The sequence below is a fragment of the Emydura macquarii genome, unplaced genomic scaffold, assembly GCF_026122565.2.
Source record: "Emydura macquarii macquarii isolate MOO-44397 ecotype Brisbane River unplaced genomic scaffold, CSIRO-AGI_Emac_v2 contig_1119, whole genome shotgun sequence".
Lineage (NCBI taxonomy): Eukaryota > Metazoa > Chordata > Testudines > Chelidae > Emydura > Emydura macquarii.
The window spans coordinates 17355568-17372296 of record NW_027131256.1 but is presented as its reverse complement, the minus strand read 5'-3'; the positions used below and the strand labels follow the sequence as shown (position 1 = coordinate 17372296).

Genomic DNA, 16729 nt, shown 5'->3' with positions numbered 1-16729 from the left:
CTATTCCAGAGCAGTAACTGTGAGCCAAGATTCTACTGTAAAAACAAGCCCACCACTTATGTTCTCCTTTGATATGGGGGGGATAGATGGGAGGAAGGAAGGGGTAGGAGGAGAAGAGGGCTTAATAGCAGTAGCACTGAAATAGCCACAAAAATGCCACTACATTAAAACACAGCAATTCCACATTTGAGACACTGGCCCATATAAAGTTTTTCACCTATATTGTTTAAGACGACTACTATTTGAAAGCCCCTATGAGTCTGTGAGCCAGCAATAAGCAAAGAAAGCAGCCATCTGGGGCTCTGTTCTATGTAACGACCTACATACTTTAAAACTATTGCAATCCTAAGCCCGTGGAAGTTAAAACCTCAAAGAAAGCTTCACTCCAAGTGTGGCGTTTTGTTAAAGTTGCTTAGTCAGACATTGGTTTCATTCTCTTTCAAAATCCTGCTATAATTTTTTGAAGAATGGTGCAGGGCTGAGATCACAGGAAATGGCAAAACTGCCAGGGGGCCCAGGCATGGGACAGGATGGGATTCTGCCTCTTCAAGATCATTTTGAAGGAGCAGCTGAAAAAACAAGGTTCATTTTCTAAGGGACTAATCAGCTAACATTCCAGACACCTTAACATGAATAAAAAAATTCACACACTAAGATAAAATTATTAAAATCACAGTGCTCTTCCAAATAAAAATTCAAATAAAACAAACCTCTTGAAACACACCTACTCCATGGTTTTACCCAGCTTGAGAAAGAGAAGACGTCCTCTGAAGCCTGGCATTGTGACAAGATATAGACTACACCCATTTCTCGTAAATAAGCCTTGGATCAAAAGCCTTTGTTTCACCTGAGATATAACTTCATATATCTTGCCAAACTCCCAAGAGATAGTTTCTTCCAACTTTCTTGTTCCGTACATATCACCATGGTTGGTCTCAATGATAAAGTCTTTAATTATTATTAATTATATAATTTTAATCATAATTACAAATGATAAATACTTTTATTTTCCAACAAACACTACTTACTCCATTGTTGATCTGCTTATATAACAGTCTGAAGATTGTCCTCCCAGGACATTGTTAGAATTCAAGATGACGGACAACAATAACAATGCAAAAATCACCAGCAACACTAGATAAACAACGTGTGTGCGCCTGCGACAACTCTTCTCTGATAAAATCTGCTAAATATTTCAAGTTTTTGAAAACAAAGCCTTCTTCACAGTAAACTATTTTAATTTCCAAGGAATTATTTTACATTAAAAAATAATCTGTTTAAGAATAATTTACCAAAGAATGATCTACCGAAGCCAAGCTCAAGGCTGTACCATGTTTCATTTGAAAGGTAAATTCCTCAGATTTGCAGTTAAATCCTAGTTTGAGCTATAACCTCAGTATCAGAAGAACTTGACTATTTTTAACATACATAATTCTCAGATTGACACCCCTACTTGGAACCTAATGATTAAAAAAGTTAATCACAACTAACCACAAATTTTAAAAAAATAGTCACTATTCATCAGTTTTAATCACACTGTCAAACAATAATAGAATACCAAAACACAAATCAATAAATTTGAAAATGTAGAAAATCATTCCCAAACTATTTAAAATACATTTAAATTGGTATTCTATTATTGTTTAATAGTACGATTAAAACAGATCAATCACAACAATATTTTTAATCTAGTTAATATGTTTTGCGTTAATCGTATGCATTAACTGCGATTAATTGATAGCCCTAGTTCGAAGCACTCCTTGACTATATCTGGTGCATTCAAATTAGGTTTCTGTGCTTGAAATGAAAAGCTTGCAGAATAGCGTGGTTAGAAATTAGAACCAAACCTATTTTCTATTAAAAATGATAGCAGAGAGACTCAAAGAGAGAAAGAGAATATAGGATGTCCTGGTCTGACATAAATCTTATTACTATGAGTTTGAGATGGCTTTATTAGTCACAAGTAGCAGAATTATGAATATGTTAGGCGGATAATTCTAATAAAGGCAACGAAAACCTTCAAACAATGCTACGACGAATGTTGTATGCACTGCATACAACTTACAGAAAAATAAAGGAATTTTAAAAGTAGCTACCCTTAGTTTAACTATATAGATCTTGGAAGAAGAGGAAAAAATATTTCTAAAACATGTTAAACAAGTGAGCTAAATAGCTTTTACAAACAAAAATAATGTTTCACTTTTAAAGAGCTAGCTTGTAGCATCCCAGGGATACAAGTAAGTGCTGTGTGCCCCCACTGAGTGGCTGAGTATGGTATAAAGCTCCTGTTTCTAACCCTGCAAGGTTCACCCCCACAAATCCCAAGAATTCACATTAAAATGTAAATTATTTTGATGACAATTTCTTTCAAAAATGTCCCACCTTCATTTTCTAATCCATTTTACTGTCATTTCTAGATACCAAACCATAAAATTACTACTGATGCAGGACTGAACAGCCCATTTTGGGCTTCAGGCCAGGGTACATGTGTGGAGTAAGTGCTGCAGTGAAGAGGCTGGGATATACTCCTAACTGGTACCTGTTTGAAGCAAATCAGAGGCTTGGACTTTTACAGCAAGTCCTAGTGGAAGTGGAGTGGCGGCCAGAGTGCAGGTGAGGCAGTCAGCAACGCATGTCAAATGCAGTTCATCGAACAGCTATGATCACCAGATACATGGTATATTTAGTCAGACACTCATCCCTCCCATTTGCTGCTTCTTTGACATCTTATCTCTGCACAGGAATAGCTCTTTGCCATCTGCCTAGCCAGTTTGTGCGCACATAATTGTTAAATGGATTTTTTTGTTGTTGTTATACTTAGGATTAGTGACATCAACTCATAAAGGAAAGACGAAGTTAGTTTGCTGTTCCTTGCATGAGGAAAAAATGAAAGACCGCCTTCAAGAGCTTAAACTGCGAGCAAAAGAACTGCAGCTAGCTGAAGAGAACAGCTGTGTGCCTGGGGTGAAGGAAGAAGACCAAGCAGAGTTTGAACAACAAGCTATTATTTATGAGAAAGAGCCCATAACTGAGAGGCACTTAAATGAAATCCAGAGACTTCAGGACGAGATTAGTAATTTGGCAGAGGTTGTTCAAAAGTTTGGTCAGCAGCAGAGAAGCCTAGTGTCTTCAATGAGACGGTTCAGTGTTCTTAAAAAGGAGTCCAACGTCACAAAAGAAATAAAAATTCAAGCAGAGCACATAAGTAAATGCTTGGGTGAACTATCCAAAACAGTGAAGAAGTCTGAAAGTGAACATGGGCCATCTTCTGCCACTGTAAGAATCCTTACAACTCAGCATGCTTTCCTTTTCCGGCGTTTCCAGAACACCATGCTTTCGTACAATGATGCTATAACAGCCAAGCAAGAGAAATGCAAGACATTCATTGTCCGTCAGCTTGAAGTGGTTGGAAAAGAGGTATCCGAGGAAGAAGTGAGTGACATGCTTCAACAAGGAAAATGGGAAATTTTCAATGAAAATCTGCTTACTGAAGTCAAAATCACTAAAGTTCAACTATCTGAGATTGAACAAAGACACAAGGAATTGGTCAATCTGGAGAACCAGATCAAAGACTTGAAGGAATTTTTTATCCAGATCTCACTTCTAGTGGAGGAGCAAGAAGAAATAATCAACAACATTGAAATGGGTGCAAACAATACTCAAGATTACATTCAAACATCAAGGGAAAAGTTTAGACTTGCAGCCAAGTATAGAAAGAGAAACCCTTGCAAAGCAATATGTTGTTGGTGTTGTCCATGATACAGCTAACAAAATGGCAGTGGTTCTCAATATTCACGAGCTACCATTTTGCCAGCTGAACTTTTGAAGCAGCTCTGTTGGTCCCTGTAGCGATTTCACGCAGGGTCCGCCCTGCTGCTCCAAACTTCTGCTCCCAAACACCACTCAGAGACCACTGCTCTGTGCTCACACTAGTGCTCTTTATTTTCTGCATGCTGCCCACCACCAGCTATTTACATGAGGTCCAGCATGTCAGCCTTCGGGGCCTCACAATCACAGTCTCAGCCACAGACTCAAGGAAAGCTCACCCTCCTACTGGGGCTTCTCCCTGTCTGGCTGGGCTACTCCCCCTTTCAGTTCCCTCCTGGTATCCTTTATAGAGCCCAACTAACAAGCTCCGCAGCTGCTCCCCATTAGCCTAGTCTGCAGGATCCCTCAGCTGGATCCCACTCCCCCTTAATTAGGGGTCCAGGGGCAGAGGGCTGACTCAGGCTGTCCTCACCCAGCACTCTGTCACACACCTCCCCCCTTATGAACAGCTAGGCTCACTCTCCCCATCCCCTTCTTCCCCTACCCGTAGGGTCTGAGTGGAGAAGTGTCACCCTTTCAATGGGGTGACTCACAGGGGTAACACTGTGAGGCTCATTTACCCCCCAGCCACAGATAGTGCACTATGTGGGGCCGGATGGCCCCACAGTTCGGCTGCCACCCACAGTTCCTCACACCATTTACACCCTTGGGTTGTCCCCCTTCCTTCTGTCTCTAGGTAGGGGTCCAGGGTCCACCCCAACCGCCCCCAGGACCGCCAGGATCTCCTGTTCCCTGGACCAGTCAAGGGTGACCTAGGCCACCCCCCTTGGGGCTCCTTCAAGATGGCAGGCTCCGCTGGCCCTTTTCGAGGGGGCCTGAGTTAGCTGTTGCCCCCGTCCCTTCCTCCTTGCCTTTGGTTTCTTCTGGACTGTCATCTAAGGTCTTTCTCCTCCGGTTCCCCTTTCGGGCACTGGGGTCAGGGGTCTCCCGTCATCCTTCTCCCAGTTTAAGCTCCATTGTTTGGGGACCTCCCCACTACTGGGGTTCCTTAGTGCCAAAGGCTCCACCCACTCCCTCAGTTTCCTTTCTCCTGCCAGGCCCACATCCCCTATGTCCCTTTCTTCCCGGGACAGAGTCCCAGTCGTGCCCAACACCACCGGGTAAAGCAGCCCCTCTACTACCCCGACCCGCTTCAGTCAAATCTGCACCGGACTTCAAGGGGCACTTGGGCCAACCGGTAAGGCTTATGATCCCCATGGATACACTTCAGGCTCATCCTCACCCCTGGGATTACCCAGTGTGGCTTTACTAGTCCCCCATTGATGAGCAAGCAGGCTGAGGCCGTATCCACCAGGCCTTTCTGGGCTCTTCTCCCCACAGGGATGGTGGACAAGCTTGACCTCTTTCCCACACCCCTCTTCTCCCTCAGGCTTGAATCCAGCCACAAAATTTAGCCAAGCCCCACTCCATCTGGGGGCAGTCACTCTCTCAGCTGGATCCCATTCCCCCTTAATTAGGTGCCAGGGGCAGTGGGCTAACTTAGGCTGTTCTCATCCAGCAGTCTGTCACAATTCCATTTACTTTTCAGTTTATCTCCACTTACTCTCCCCACTTCAAGGACTTTTTCCTCCTACTTCTTCTGTGCATCTCACATCTCACACTCACATTGTAAGTGGCTCTTCCTGGCAGAACTAGAAAACAAGTGCTAAGGGATTCTCAGCAGTTTTTCTACTTCTGCTAGGCTGCGGTGGAAGTATTATATTGGAAACAGACGAAACAGAGGAAATGGAAAGATCACTTTTTTGGATCCTCCCAACACAGGGTATTCCTGCTTTTCAAAAGGTTGTCCAGTAGGAGTTGATGGGTTATCAGAGTGACCAGTGTGAGATAAACACAAGGTCATAGGAGATCCTGCCAGTGGGGCTGGGAAGCATTAACAGTATTGCTAATGCCAAACATTCAGAAGTCCTGAGTCAGGGCCCCAAAAACCATGAGACTGGCTTAATGATGATTTTTTAAAACAAAATATGTTGAGTTATTTTTATTTGTCTTCTGGTTTTTGAGGGCTCAAGTTGCACCTGAGTCACATTTTCCAGTTTTCTCAGCAACTATGAGGGATAACACCTTTTTTTTTTTTTTTTGGTTGTTTAAAAATTTGCAAGCTGAGATTCTTATTTAATCAGGGAATGAAGCTTTAAATTAAGCTATCTTGTATCATAAGAATCATGATAAAAATCACAAGTGCTGCCAACTGGAGAGGGGCACCACGCACATTTCTCCATTTATAAAATGTATGCATTATATTTCTGCCCAGAGTGAATTTGTGTTTATGATGTATTATTAATGTGTTTATATCTTAACTATTTAAATACAGGGACTGAACCAAATCATTTTAAATTAAGGTGACCACTGCTTTTTGAAAGTGTGAATTAGAGAAATATCAAAACCTTATTCAGTAATTGGCTACTGTCCAAACTTTATTCCATTCCCTAACTGAAGACATTCCCTCTCTCCATCCCCACACAGAGTGATCATTATCCAATCCTTCCTGTTTAGCAAGGTAGTACATAGAACGTATCAATAAGATGCCAAGTGAATCAGGTTTTTCAGTCTTCAGTTAGCTAAAAATCTCAGATTACTTGCACTTCAAGACAAGTATTTCTTAAATTCAAGTAACCTGGAAGCAGTCAAGAGCAGCAGAGCTGAACTTCCATTAAATATGTAAGTACATGGTTATTTCCATATAAAACTACTCTGAGAATGTTACAGTGGCAATAAACACAACAGCAAGACATGGAGTGTTTCACGTGCTGTGATACCAAAATACAGTTTAATGGATTAAAAATATATATATATTTCCTGATGGTGCCTATATAGCTAACAAGACAAACAAATTTTCCTCTTTAAACTTTGGAATTTAAACTTCTGACACAAATTAATTAAAAACAGACTGTGAATTTGCGTTTTAAAACTAAGTTCATGGATAAACAATCAGACACTACCTCTTTTTTATCCACTGCAAACCTGCAATGGAGTCTAACACACAGATGGTAGCAAAGGTTAGATAAAAGCTTAATGCAGAGATCTAATGATGCTTTTTTTTTTTTTTTTTTTTTTTTGAGGGGGGGGAAGGAGGAAGGGGCAGCTGAGGGGTATCAGTTCCCCTCAAGATAGACTGATGGTCGGATGCCCTCCAGGCTCCACTTGCACCAGACCCCAACTATGTCCATCTCATCCGTTTATCACTGGTCTCTACCTCCCCTTATCTTGTTTCTTCTTTTCTGCCTATTTTCCTTTCTATTTTTAATTCTGGTATTTTTCTTGCCCTCCCATCCTGCCTAAGGAGCTATATGCTGTCCTGCTTGAGTCCCCCTAGGGCCACAAGGATCTAAGCGGAGAAGTAAAGCTTGAGCTATCTAGCCATTCCCTGAGCCTCTAGCCTTAGGCCTGGTCTACATTGGCAACGGAGGTCGACGTAAAATCACTTACATCGATCTCCGGACACCTGCATCTCCACTAGCACTACTGTTAAGTTGACTTAAGTTATGGCAAAAGTCGACTTAATAAGACCATCTCTGCAAGTGGCGTAGCACCTAAATCAAATTTGTTAAATCAATTTAGTGTCAGTGTAGACACAACGTCACTTAAATCGAATTAATTGACCTCCTGAATGTATCCCACAATGCCCCGTTTTGACCGCTCTGGACAGTCGCGCTATGCTGCTTAGTGGTCACGCTACCAGGAAAAGTCCCCTCTCCTCAAGCCCCGGGAAGATTTGAATTTTCATTTCCTGTGCTGCCAGCGTGGAGAGAGTTTTGTCACTGTTCTCTGCATGGCTACTGCAAAGCCCAAACGCGCTGCAGTATGGAGTCGACCACAGGTCTTAGGTCTCATCAGTCTGTGGGGTGAGGAGTCCGTTCTGGCTCAGCTCAGAGCCAGCAAAAGGAATCTGGACATTTATGGGAAGATATCCCAGGGCATGCTGGAGAAGGGACACAAGAGGGACGCGCAGCAGTGCCGCGTGAAGATCAAGGAGCTGCGTCAGTCTTATCAGAAAGCCAGGGAAGCTAACAGTCTTTCTGGCTCCTAGCCCAAAACATGCCACTTCTACGATGAGGTGCATGCAATTCTCGGTGGCGATCCCACCACGGTGCCACCCCGCAGCATCGATATCTCTGCTAGGTCACAGTCCATGGACAATGATGAGGAATATGTGGACGAGGCGGCGGCTGAAGAGAGCAGAGTGCATGAGAATGGGGCGTCCATTCTCACTGAATGGCAGGACATATTCCTGACCCGAAAAGCAGTCCAGGAGCACACAGGACCGCACTAATGATCCCGGGGAAGGCACATCTGGTGAGTTTTTTTTTATTCTTAGCAGTTCTGTCCTTTTACATTGGGGAAGAGGGGGGATTTCAAGCGTTTCGGGGACTGTACGGGGGGGTTACCCAGGGAACAGTTTATTTCTGTGATGAGATATGCTCTGATAATCATCAGTTGATATCTCATAGAAACTTTCATGTAGGTAATCTGTTATCCTTTACAAACGTTTTCTAGGGAGGGCTGCCTTGCTCCTCCCTCCACGGTAGGATACTTTGCCATGCCACGCTGCAATCAAGGGAGCCTGAATCATAGAAGAACACAGCTGATACCCCGCTGCGTGCAGCAAATCTTCCCTTTCCTCGTGCGTGACCCTCAGGAGACTGATATCGCTCATGGTCACCTAGGGAAGACGGTGCACGTTTAAAATACCAGAGCTATACAGCAGATGCCCAGTACCTTTGTATTTCCCATTGTAATGTCCTACCAAGTCACTTTGATTACTTTTATTTGATTTAAGCGGAGACTATAACTCCCCCCGCCCCCGTATCTGCAGATCCCCTAAGTAAGGGCACAGTGAGCAGACCCCTCTGGGATGTCAGAAATGGAATGAGGGTCTGTGTTTGCCCTGTGCACTGCATGGGGAGTATTGTCTATATTGTAGCAGTTGTATCATTTTCTTCACTCTGCTAACAATGGCTACCTTGTGAATTTTTTTCATTCAGTAGACACCTCAGCCTTGGCTCCACCCTCAAGAAATGCTGCGGAAAGACTATCCCAGATTAGAAAGAGGAAAAAAAAACCTAAGAGATGACATGTTTGGTGAGCTCATGAACACCTCAGCGGTCGCAGAGACCAAGCTCAGAGCATGGCGGTTGACCTTGTCCCAGAATATGGACATGGACAGGGAGAATCGCAGAGAAATGCAGGAGCATGATCGCAATACCACGCAGGAGATGCTGCGAATCATGTGGGACCAGACAGACATGCTCCGGCGGCTTGTGGAGCTTCAGGAGGAGCGGAGGCAGGACAGAGTCCCGCTGCAGCCCCTTCATAATGCTCCTCAACCAAGGGCTTTGCTGCCCTCCCCCTTCCCCGCACCCAAGAGGTCTCGGAGGAGATTGGCCAGGCTGCAGTACATGCTTGCCGAGCAGAAAGCAGCGGTGGACACACTGACAACTGGCCAGCAAGCTATCACCCTACCTTGAGACAGTGAATGAACACTCTCTCCCCCCCCCCACCTCCCCTACCCCATGATTTGAATGTTCATAAATAAAAGTTTGCATCATTTCAAACACGTTTCTTTATTAAATCATATCTTGTTCTGGAGGGATTTGGAGGGTACAGATAATCGATTGGGGGGAGGGATGTTCACCAAAGGCAAACAACATACAGGAACAGAAATCAGTCCTGCATATCATTGCAGAACCTGGTTTTCAAAGCTTCCCTAATGCAAAGCGCTCCGCGGTTAGCTCTCAGCACACTGCTGGCATCTGGCTGCTCATAATTGGCGGCCAGTCTTTCTTCCTCCACAGCCCAACCCTGGGGGAACCTTTCACCCTTCGCTTCACACACATTATGAAGAACACAGCACGCAGATATCACCGAAGGGAGGTTCTTTTCGCTCATGTCCAGCCTAGTAAGGAGACTCCTCCATCTACCCTTTCAACACCCAAAGGTACATTCTACAACCATTCTGCAACTGCTTAACCCCTTATTAAAACACTCCTTGTCACTGTCAAGGTGCCCGTGTATGGCTTTCATTAGCCAAGGGAGCAAGGGGTAAGCAGGATCCCTCAGGATCACTATGGGCATTTCCACACCCCAATGTGAATTTTTGGTCGGGGAAAAAAGTGCCCGCCTGCATACTAGAGAACAGCCCCGAATTATGAAACATGCACCTTCCCAGACCACCCCACACAGATGTCGGTGAAACGACCCCTGTGATCCACAAGGCCCTAAAGGACCATAGAAAAGTACCTCTTGCGGTTTATGTACTCAGTTGCTAAGGCAGGCGCTAAGATAGGGATGTGTCCCCCATCAGTTGCCCCCGCCCCCCACAGTTTGGGAACCCCATCGTGGCAAACCCGTCCACTATGTCCTGCACATTTCCCCAAGTCACTATATTTCATAGCAGAAGTTGATGCTATTGATGGCCCTGCATACTTGAGTCACGGCGGTGCCCACTGTAGATTTACCAACTCCGAATTGATTGCCAACTGAGCGGTAACAGTCGGGGGTTGCCAGCTTCCACAGAGCGATGGCGACTCTCTTCTCCACCATCACAGTTTGTCTCAAGCGAGTATTCGCGCGCTTCAGGGACGAGGCCAGCTCCGAGCACAGTTTGAGGAAAGTTTCCTTTCGCATACGAAAAAATTTTGCAGCCACTGGTCATCATCCCACAGCTGCATAATGATGCGGTCCCACCAGTCTGTGCTTGTTTCCCTGGAGCAGAACCTGCGCTCCACGCACTGCAGATGATGCGTTACAGCCTGCAGCAATCGTGAATTGTTCTGCTTGATGACTTGTAGCAGTGCAGCCTCAGCGGCATCACTGTTGCCTGTGCTTTGGCTTCTTGTTCTACTTCAAAAATACTCAATGATAAGCGATGATGTATTTGTGACGCTCACAATAATAGTGCAGAGTTGAGCTGGCTCCATGTCTCCACAGCAATGGTGAGCGCATGGAGTAAAAAAACCACACGAAAACAATTTTGCTGTTTGTTTGGGGCGAGGGGGGGGGGGAAGAAGAGAGGGAGAAGCAGCGTTGCATCATGGTACAATGACACTCGTCCCAACAGCCACCGCGGTCAGTTGCACTGTGAGATAGCAACCCACAGTGCACTGCTTTGAAAGTCAAAATAAGCGTGGTGAGTGTGGACACACGAGACCTGCGCAAACAGCGTAGTATGTACACGCTGCTGTGAATTCTAAAAATCGGCTGCTGAAAGTCGACTTTATGTAAGTCGACTTCACTTGGCAGTGTAGACATACCCCTAGACACTTAAGCTGCTCCCAAGGACAGCTGCATTAGGAAGGCAGGAAGTGAAGACGAATGATTTTTGAGAAGCAGCCCACTGTTTTATTTGCAGCAGAATTATATCTGCAGTGGGAAGAACTAGGTGGACCTCGAGTGCTACAGCCATCTACTCCCCCACTCTGTCTCCCTCTTATGATCAAGGCCCCATTTGAAGTAGCATTGCACCCTCCAGCTTTCAAAATGCTGGTCTACTGCAATTCTAATTGGGAATGCTAATGCAACTGAGATAAGTTATTTCAGGAGAAACTTAGAAGCAGTTCCAAACTCCAATGAGGCATGCTAAGATACAATCAACTCTAGAAGCATTCAGAGAAGTCAGATCAAAGCCTATTGCAATTCTGAGGAACTGGATTAGCTAGTTTTCTCTGATAATTATGCTAGAATCCCACCCAGTCACTACGAGTGCTAATAAATCCACATACAGAACTACTGAACTAATTCTAAAAACTCACATTTCTTTTAGAAATAGAATGGAGCAAGTCCCCACCCCAAATTTAAATAAAGATCCAAACTAACCTTTGCCAAAGCATTATCAGAAGCTTGGATTCCAAAGTAACTCTTAAGAGAAAGATTCTTTGAATTCCTCTTTTGGACACTAATGCACAATCTGCCAACATTCCATTTAGAGTATGATTATAGCAAGGAACTTCTATAAGATAGAAATCTACATTTTAAAAGCAAGTAGTGATTTCGGGTGCTCAACTTGACACACTTTAGTGGGGCCTGACTTCCAGAAGCTCCCTCTGAAAATCAAGCTTCTTTAAAGAAATCTCAATTTGGCAACCACAAATTGGGGCATCCAAAAAACACTAGTTAAAACATACTTAAAATATAAGTAGATTACGGGCAATGTATATATTTGGTGCCTCAGCATTTTTAGTTCCAGAAGCTGCCTACTAAAGCAAAACCTTCTATTATATACTGTGTATACCCAATAGCCACTTTGGCTATGGAAGAGTTAAGTGGAAGCAAGCCAGCAGAGACCCAAAAAAAGAAAAAGGCTGTCATGGCCAATATGCTACCAACATGCACCATTCCCTGCTTCCTTTTAAAAAAAAACTTTTTTTCTGTACCTGAATGGGAGGAAAGCTATGACAAAAGTTCAAGAAACCCAGCCTAAAATATTGTTCTAATGAAGTACATATTTTAACAAACACCACCTGTTTACACAAGATCCCATGTGGTAGGGATGTACATATTGCATTCTTATCTGTGAAAGAAATGTGTTACCCGTCTAGCTCTTCCTGCTAACACTGCAGGGATGTTTAATAAAACATTTACTTCAAAGTAAAGAACATTTCTATTTTTGAACATGGAAGAAAGCCCGAGTTTTTCAAGTTTTCAACAATAGTTATGAAAAGAATTTTCCATCTATGATGGAGTAAATATTGAAAGATTTTTTTTTTCTGCTCTCAGTACTAGACGAAAATAAAGCAAACAAATACATAATACATTGCAAAGGTTTTGAGAGGAAAGAAAAAAAAACAAGCACAAGGCAGAAAACATGTAAATATCCCCAGTCATATTTTGTTAAGCAAAGGCTGCTATTAATTGATGAAAGCAGAACATATATAGACATTGTGGATCATTTATATTGGTTAGGCCAAGGCTCATGAGATATATGTGCACAACCAATAAAAACACAAGATTTTCTTAGGGCAGTTTACTAAAACATAAATGTGTTTTCTATATACACAGAATCATAGAAGATAAGGGTTGGAAATGAGCTCAAGAGGTCATCTAGTCCAACCCTCTGCTCAAAGCACGACCAACCCCAACTAAATCATCCCAGCCAGGGCTTTGTCAAGCCAGGCCTTAAAAATCTCTAAGGATGGAGATTCCACCATCTCCTTAGGTAACCCATTCCAGTGCCCCACCACCCTCCTAGTGAAAAAGATTTTCTTAAGTTGCCTAGACCTCCCACACTGCAACTTGAGACCATTGTTCCTTGTTCTGTCATCTGCCACCACTGAGAACAGCCTAGCTCCATCCTTTTTGGAACTCCTTTCAGGTAGTTGAAGGCTGCTATCAAATCCCTTCTCACTCTTCTCTTCTACAGACTAAATAAGGCCAGTTCCCTCACCCTCTACTCATAAGTCATGTATCCTAGCCCCTAATCATTTTTGTTGCCCTCTGCTGGACTTTCTCCAATTTGTCCACATCTTTCCTGTAGTATGGGGCCCAAAACTTTACATAGAACTCCAAATATAGCTTCACCAGTGCCGAATAGAGGGGAATAATCACTTCCCTCAATCTGCTGGTAATGTTCCTACTAATGTAGCCCAATATGCCATTAGCCTTCTTGGCAACAAGGGCACACTGTTGACTCATATCCAGCTTCCTGGCCACTGTAACCCCCCAGGTCCTTTTCTGAAGAACCACTGCTTAGCCTGTTCGTTTTCACTCTGTAGCAGTGCATGGGATTCTTCTATCCTAAGTCCAGGACTCTGCACTTGTCCTCGTTGAACCTCTTATCAGATTTCTTTTGGCCCAATCCTCCAATTTGTCTAGGTCACTCTGTATCCTACTCTCCAGCACATCTACCATTCTGCCCAGCTTAGTGTCATCTGCAAACTTGCTGAGGGTGCAATCCACCCCATCATCCAGATCATTAATGACCATCATCCTAATCATTAACATAATTATACAGAAAAGCTATCAGTCAAAGGAGAACACATTTTGTTTAGAAAAATGCATTACATAGTCATTACTGTTTTATGCAACTATTTGATACTTTAGCAGATATATTCCCTCATTAACAAAATGATAGTAGAAAAGAAAAATAACTTTCTGCCATGAAAATACAAGATTTCCCTTTGCCCTGCCCAGCAATCTGTTATAAGCTCCAAGGGCTAATCACTGGCATTTTTATGAAATTTACTCTCTCATTGCCATGCTTTCAAGCACTTAGAGAGAAGTTCATTTTTAATAACGCCAGCAGGCTAGATATTTGTCTACATAATATGAGAGCTAGACCCTCCCTCCCAATTAGAACATGGGGGAGTTTATGCAAAAAAGAAGAAAATCCATTAGCATTAGAAATCTGTTTAAAATGCTAAGACATCGATGAGAGAACTGAACCATATGAATCACAGGAACACTAGTCTTACTTTCAGTTACTCTAACTTATTTTCCACTGCTGTTCACTGCATATAAAATATTGATTAGCCATTTAAATGGTCCAATACTCTTACAAGACCTACATTAGCAAAACAAGCTTAGCAAATTAAGCAGTAGTGTTGTACAACAAAGAAAATGTAGTAGGCCAAGATTAATGTCTTAAGATACTACTCACTACGGATAAATTGAAAAGCAGATGCTAACTGGACCTAAGGAGAGCTCTCTTAAGAAGACATTACACTGCAAGACATGATTATTACTGATGCCCACACCACACTAAACTAAGATGGCATGAAATAGATCCAGAAAATATTTCCACTTCTGTACAGAGCCTGTCAGCAAAGTTGCTCAAAATATTTTCATTTAAAAACTGACAAAAAAGACTTTTCATACAACATGGACATTTTCACTCAAAGTTCTCATTTTGATTGAAATTCTGTTTTTTCAACAAAAATGGAAAAAAATTAGACTAAAAGCTTTTGGATTGCAAAGACCAAGAAGATTTAAAAGAAAAACACTAAACATATTTTGATATTGTCAAAAAGTTAAAGATTTTTAAGGAAATTGTAAATTTTAAAAAGAAAGCATTCAATGAAAAAAAATCAGCATTTTTCAATTCATTCTCTTTCCACGTGATTTTCTTCTAATACATACAGCTATGTCTAGGAAACATATGAGTGAGGTTCACAGAATTTACAACAAGTCTCACTCTCTCACACACTCATACACATCTCTAAGTTAGCCACCAATCTTACTGACTTCACTTTGATGCTCAACTTCACGTAGGATGTTACTGAGCCATTCTATAAATCCATTATTTGGGAAAGATCTAACCAAAGACCTTGATTTGTGCTTTTTAAGGAGCAAAAAGATATGGACTAAGCCCTATTTCTATTAGAATGGGATTCTAGTTTATGGCCCCCATGGAACACATGAATTGTATTGTGGGAGGAACTTGTAAGTTTTTACCGTGACAATGGTGCTCATATATAAATTCATATATAAATACAAGCGATATAAATACAAAGTTAAAACACTGCACAAAGCAGTGGCCCAAAATGTCAGCACATAACACCTTAAAAGTACCTTGAATATAGTTTTATTTAAACACTTAGCAGAAATCAAATTTCACAAACTATATCCCAAAGGTATGAACAGCATGATCTTTTTTATGCTAAAACAGAACAATTATACTAAATCAAAAATACACTTCAGTTATTTTGTTTCTGAAAGTACAGCTCAACTAAAAAAAAGTTTTATATCTAAAAATAAAAATCTGGAAGATCTGTTCCCTATGTGCATTCAGTCATATTTGTTAATTTTAATAGAGGAAAAAAAGATACATGATTTTTACTGCGTTTAACGCATTAGCCCTGCTCAAATTTACAGGAACCAGATTCTACTTATTCTTGTGCATCAACACAATTACTGGGCTACTACATTTCCAAAAGTGTTCACCAACTGTGCACCTTTGCATTTTTAGACAAAACTTGAGACTAGATTTTGATTTTCAGAAGAACTGAGCACCCACAGCTATACTGACAAAATGAACTACATGCTTTAATAGGCATTTTATCTGACATGTACTGGAATTGTATTTGGACTTGCTCTTATATATGTTAACATATATCAGTTAATGCAAAGGGAGATGGGAGATTTAGAAATCCTATCAAAATATATTAAATGGATATCAGTAGCATGCTCTCATCTGGAATACCTTATTTGTCACACAAAACTGGTTATCCTGTCTCAAAAAAAGATACTGCAGAAATCAAGAAGGGGCTCAGAGAACGGTGACATGAATGATTACGAGCATGGGAAAACCCTTATATGCAGAGAATTTAAAAAACTGGGATTGCTTATTTTAGGAAATAAATAGAAGGGGACATGACATAGGCATATAAAATAATATATGGTAGAGAGAAGAGTGGTTGGGGACTTCTGCTCTCCCCTGTCTCACATAAATCCCAGGGGACAATGAAATTAGAAGGTGGCAAATTCAAAACTGATAAAGTTAGACTAAGAAACTCACTGCCACAGGAATTTATTGAAGCCAAGAATTTAGTAAGATTCAAAAAGGACTGGACATGTGCATGCATAACAAAAATATTCAGAATTATCTTAATGATAAAAATTCTGGAAGGGATTTAAACCCTCATGCTTCAAGGCATATTCTAGCTCCAATTCTTAGAGAGTGGTTTGAGACTGTGTGTGGGGTGAATTATCACACTTCTACTTACTGTGTGGTTCTTACACCGTTCTCTGCAGTATCTGAGACTAACTGCTGTTAGAGATAGGATACTAGACCAGACGCACCTAAGGACGGCTACGGCATGGCAATTCTATGGATATGAAATTGACCCCTTTTTGGAAGGACACATTAAAGAAGATTAAAATATCATCCAGCTACATTTACCAATATCAATATATGTCTAGGCACAGGACTGCTCGTGGGCAGCCACAAAAATGGAATGTTTTGTGA

The 16729-nt window shown here is 42.0% G+C and overlaps 2 protein-coding genes across 2 annotated transcripts in view; one reads left to right on the top strand and one right to left on the bottom strand.

Annotated features, from left to right (window-relative positions):
- The window catches only part of ARL13B (ADP ribosylation factor like GTPase 13B), an 84744-nt gene that overhangs the window by 51190 nt on the left and 16825 nt on the right, over positions 1 to 16729 (bottom strand).
- On the top strand, positions 2833 to 3759 carry STX19 (syntaxin 19). The gene has a single exon (XM_067546409.1). It carries the CDS (start codon positions 2887 to 2889, stop codon positions 3757 to 3759), a length of 873 nt encoding a protein of 290 aa, XP_067402510.1. The 5' UTR covers positions 2833 to 2886.

What these genes read in the sequence shown, in the direction of transcription:
- STX19 (XM_067546409.1), top strand. Translation starts at nt 2,887, where the DNA reads ATGAAAGACCGCCTTCAAGAGCTTAAACTGCGAGCAAAAGAACTGCAG.